This window comes from Typopeltis vanoorti, chromosome 7 (assembly GCF_054136105.1).
Source record: "Typopeltis vanoorti isolate ZY-2024b chromosome 7, IOZ_Tvanoo_1.0, whole genome shotgun sequence".
NCBI lineage: Eukaryota > Metazoa > Arthropoda > Arachnida > Uropygi > Thelyphonidae > Typopeltis > Typopeltis vanoorti.
In genome coordinates this window covers 101,547,856-101,553,129 of record NC_143555.1, presented here as the reverse complement: position 1 = coordinate 101,553,129, position 5,274 = coordinate 101,547,856, and the positions used below count along the sequence as shown (strand labels likewise).

Below are 5,274 nucleotides of genomic sequence, written 5' to 3'. Positions count from 1 at the left end.
AAGGATTTGTGGTTAAATGATATTGTAGTAACTAATGCTGTTACAGATCATGTACTGAAAATAAAAAAATAATTTAAAAAAAATTGTTTTTTCACTTACCATTTTTTCCAAACCAATTTCTTATTCCCGCGCAGCTTTCGGGGAGATAGAGAGATGAATTTGGTACTCCTTCTTCGAGCTCTCTTGCGGGATGGGATTGGAGTGGAAGCATTTTCTTCACAGGGACTGGCTGACGTTGATGGTTGATGGAAATGGTTCTGGGTATTTGGTTTGTTCAGTAAAGGTTCTGGACGTGGTATTCTATGTTCCTGTTGCTCTCCTTCTGTGTGAGCCAATTGGTTTTTCAACCCTAAATACTTTTGCAGAACATTTAAATATGCTTTTACTTTTTCATCTGCATGTTTATTTCTTATTTTTAAAATGGCACTCATATCGTCGTCGAGTATGTACAGTTCACGCTCCTCTGGTGATTGGAGAAGAGTAAACTTTTTAAACATATTCATTTTCTAATAAGTGAAGTCAATAAAGGAACAATGATACTGCTAATAATGGGAACAGTGCTCCTCCGTGCTGTAAAACTAGTTTTCTTCTGGTAATGAAGGGAAGAGATTTGTTACTTAGTGCTCTTATAATTTTTTTTTCCTTCATAGGCGTGACTTCTGATTAGGTTTTAGTGGAATATTTCCACATAAAACATTTTTGCATATTTCACAGAGTGTAGTGATTTGGCTGGAGGTGCAATGTTTTAAAGCATCATTTGCTTGTTTGGGAGAGGAATGAGATAAGTACTTGATGAGATATTCATAGCGTTTGATTCTATCAGCCATTCAGGGATAAATACTGTATTGGGTTCTTCTCCTGGCAAAATCCGTGACCTCAAGCGTAAAATATCAGGTGTTTCCTGTCTAAAGTCTAAAACTAAATATGAGTGGGGTTCGCGTGTTGCATCTTTATAAATCTGAACTAACACATTCGTTTGTTCTGGAAATACTTGGGAAGCTAAATGAGAAAACTGCAAAGAGTCTCGGGGATTTTTAAAAGCAATAACATAATGGCTATTGAGAGAAATTGTACGAAAATGTATACCTTTACAGAATAAATTTTGTGTCAGTAGAGGTTACGGTGATGTGAACCTTTTATGAATACATCAGCTATTTCCGTGCTGTCATTGCCTGGTGAACGAAATCATCGATTATGAGTAAATTTCTCACATTAGAATCAAATTCAGGTAACTTCAAACCATTCACGAATTCTATATTGGTAAATTTTTTAAATTTATCTTGATTTTCAATGTAACAGTAAACGATTCGTTCCGGTGGTGGTTTGATTAGTTGATTACAATGTTCTATGAGAGACAACACGAAGGTTGTTTTTCCTGACTGAGTAGCTCCCGAAATTATACATGTAAATGGATGTATGAACATATCGAAAATAATAACATAATACGACTGTGATTATTTTTATATAATCAGAGATCATGAAAACACAAATAGATACTTGTTTTAATATCAAAAAAATCTCCTTGTCAACATTTTTTGTTAATCACAGTCACCATATAATCATGCCAAGACGAATCTTTCTTTTTTAATTCTAAGGAAAAAAAAAGCTATTGTGGAATAATAGTAACAATAACATTGATGTGAAAAATGTACAAGAGAAGGGCGACACTGCAAATCATCGTGTTGGGAAACACCCATGGATTTTTACCTACCAGGTAGAATGTTATTTAGTTTTCTTTCCCATAGATGGCATCTTTTGCTTATGGGGTATGTGTGTGTAAGGAATTATCCTTTAAAATACCCAAAGGGAAAAGTGCATGTGTCTGTTGACACTATGCGCTTCGCAAAAGTGTATCCAAATCTTTTTGTTACGGAGGTCGTTTTGACTTGACAGCTCCATTTGTCTCTGTGGACAGAAAATGGTACAGAAATTTGGATGTTTTGTGGCTCACCCCTTACTGCTGCAATCATAGATTCCGGATTAATCTCAGTGGCCGCTCGAGAATTTAAAGTAATGCCTTTGAATTTGGTCACAATCTTCCCCCCGCGCGTTCTGTAGGAATAAGATTTGGGGCCTGTGGTACAAACTCAACAATGAAGTCACCGTCGAGTTCGTCACTTAGCTCCCGAAGGTAGTGACCAATGGACGGGAATGTAATCGCCCGGTTTTTCAATGAAAATGACAGAATCAGTATCTGTATATAAAAGCCGTCTTTGCAAAGTTTCCATGACATCATATAACTTTATCCTACCGTAGGCAGCTACAAATGAGGAGATGACAGCATTCCCTTTCGTATTTTCAGGCACGGTGCTTTCAATAGGAGAGTAGGCAACCATCATCTGCTCTTCTGAAACTAACCTGGCATCTTGGATAACTTTACTGTTATCTAAAAAAAGTTCTACGAGGTCTTCATAAGAGGAAATCACCTGGGTCTGAGTTCTTAACATTCTCATGCCAAGCCTTCCCCACAGAGAATTCAAACAAATCTTAGCAAGTGAACGTTTACCAAGGTTTTTATTAATGTGTTCACTATTTAACATAACACCTTCCCTTAGCAAAAACTCGTCCAGATAGGCCTGTCGGTTTTGACCTTCAGGCCATCCAGATGCTTCCTGTTTCAGCTTCAGAAAGGTATCAATATAATGAGCAAAGAAGTTTTCTTCCCCTTCAAATTCTTGTATGAGGATATAATCACCGCATACTAAGAGCTGATGAACGACTCTCTAACCATCAAATACATAAATGTACGAAAATGAATGAGCACACAAGAATTATTATGCGCAATGAAAAGCATCCATTTTAGAATAAAAGTGCAACTTTGCTAATGAATTGCACAACAGTCTCGTTAACATTTCCGTTTTCCTTCCTAAAATTGATTTTGCATCAGCACACATTATAGCAGTTATTGGATGAGTACCATTTGTTGCCCTAGTATGAGTGTGATGCAAAAAATAAAAATGAAATGATATGCAATTCTAAATAATTTCCGTTCAGAAATTCATATAAACACAATAAAACTAGCAAACGTCATTTGTCTAAAAAGGCAAAACTGTCAGTTGAAAATATCTATCAAGAAATAAGAATAATTTTCAAAGCAATTTTGTAAAATTCAAGATAAACTTTATCTCTTGTCATAAATATGTAAAATAAACGGTTACATGATATACCGAAGCCTATAATCTCTTCAAGTGTGATTTGAGTTTTTATTAAGAAGAATGAATTCTAAGAATCACTGAAAGCTTTAAAATAACTTAGAATTCACTCCAAAGAAACCCACAACTATATATCAGTGATATGCAACCTATTTGTCGCTTCCGCCTGCACCTGTAACTCTTCTCTCTACACGAAAATAGGCTGCGTTTTGTAAAGTCTAAATCATGAAAGAGTTGCATGCGTTCTGAGAGTTGCAAACCACTGATATGTATACATATTTTTATAATTTTAAATATAAAATAAAAATTAAAAACCATACATATCAAATGTATTTTTTCTTGTTATTCTTACCACATCCTCAAATTTCATTCCTTTTAATGCAGCAATTTGGGCAGCGACATGGCTGATCATTCCAGGATGCGAAAATCTTCTTCCATTAGCCAACTTCCTTGGAACAAAATACGGAGCGTCAGTTTCAAGAAGGATCCTTTCAATGGGAATTCTTCTTACCACATCGTGGACTTCAGTTGCTGATGGAAATATCACGACTGCAGTAAAACCCATGTACAGAGAGGGAAACGCATCGAGCCATAATTCTGCTTCCTTCCAAGTTCCAGTGAAGCAGTGTCGGTGGATGCGGTAATTCTTATGGACGAGCTGAAAATACAGAATAGGAGCGGAATTGTTAGCATTTCTGCCTATAAAAAAATAAAACAGTGAAATTTACTGTCAGATATATTATAATTTTCTTTTATTTCTATTAGTTAAACAAGATTACATCTCTAACTAGAGCAGAGATGAAGGTTAAGTTACTGTCATACTTATTAAATATCCAACTTACCTCTTGTAAAATGCAAAGACAGTCCGTGTCAGCATTACGGCAGTGAATAATAAGCAGCAAATTGCATTTCAGGGCAATCTCTATTTGGGCTCGAAGTACTTTTTGTTGCACTGATTTCGGGCACCCGTTTCTGCAGAAATAGAAACACAACACTGTTAGTATTCTTGAAAAGAGGTGAATTACAGTACATATGAATTATATATTATATTACTTGCAGGTTAAATGTACTGCATTATGAAAAGAAATACATACTTGTGAGAATAATCCAAGCCAATTTCTCCAAGGGCCACAAATCCACGGTGCTTCAAAGCCAATTTCAAGTGCTTTTCTTCCTCCGATGTGTATTTGTCAGCAAAGTGAGGGTGACATCCAAATGCAGAGCGAATCTGATGATCCCTTAAAAGATTCTTCCAAAATTTCACGTTACCAAAGGAATTCGGTTGACAAAATACTGCGATACACCCACCAAAATTCTTGGGGCAACTGTCGGCGTTGGCTTTCTTGTACATTTGGTAACTTCCCTGGAATTTCTCTTTCTGCAGAAGAAAATCGATGTGACAATGCGTGTCTACGATTTCGTACTCCATCTCTTCACACATATGATTATCGATTTTACACTGTGGTTGCAGATTATTACATCCTTTACTGACAGAAGTGGAGGCAGTTGCAAGTGGCTTTTTCTCCTTCTCATCTTTACAACTGTCGTTTGGCTTTTCTTTTCTTCCACGTTTTGGCCTCTTTCTTTCTCCATTAACACTGCTCGAAATACGTTTCTCGATTTCGTATGTTCGTAGCTCTTTACGGCATTCTTTTGTACCTGACGTGGAATCAATCGCACGGGGCCTATTCGATTCTATTGAAATTTCTCTGGAGGTTTCCTTTTCCCATCGTTTTGGCCGTTTCATTTCTCCATTAACACTGCTAGAAATTATGTTGAACGTCCAATGATTTGTATCCAATTTTCTTTTTTGTAATGAGCTTCCCCATTTCGGGTAGAAACTGTGGTGATAATTTGGGACGCCATCCTCTTTACAATCACTTGAAAAGCACACCCTCACAGAAAAAGATCAGAGTTGAAACTGAACATATTTCAGAGGTTCCTAAGCAGTTCATACTGTTAGCCAATCAGAGAGTGTGACATAGAGAAACATACTTTAATAAAGTTTTCCAGTAATATACATGTGTTAATCTTTCCCGAATATCCTCGAAGAATACAAATCCACACGCAATCAATTATATATAATGCACTGGTTGTTGTTGTTTCGGCTTTTACTGTAACC

The 5,274-nt window shown here is 36.4% G+C and overlaps 1 protein-coding gene across 1 annotated transcript; it reads right to left on the bottom strand.

The window, feature by feature from the left end:
* Positions 1-3,459: 3,459 nt before the first annotated feature.
* On the bottom strand, positions 3,460-4,899 carry LOC150104914 (3'-5' RNA nuclease TATDN2-like). The gene is made up of 3 exons (XM_090395086.1): positions 4,247-4,899; positions 3,995-4,124; positions 3,460-3,810 (listed from the first exon to the last, which is right to left on the bottom strand). The coding sequence occupies exons 1-3, from the start codon at positions 4,897-4,899 to the stop codon at positions 3,460-3,462; spliced, it is 1,134 nt and encodes a 377-aa protein (XP_090251212.1).
* Between the last annotated feature and the right edge of the window lie 375 nt (positions 4,900-5,274).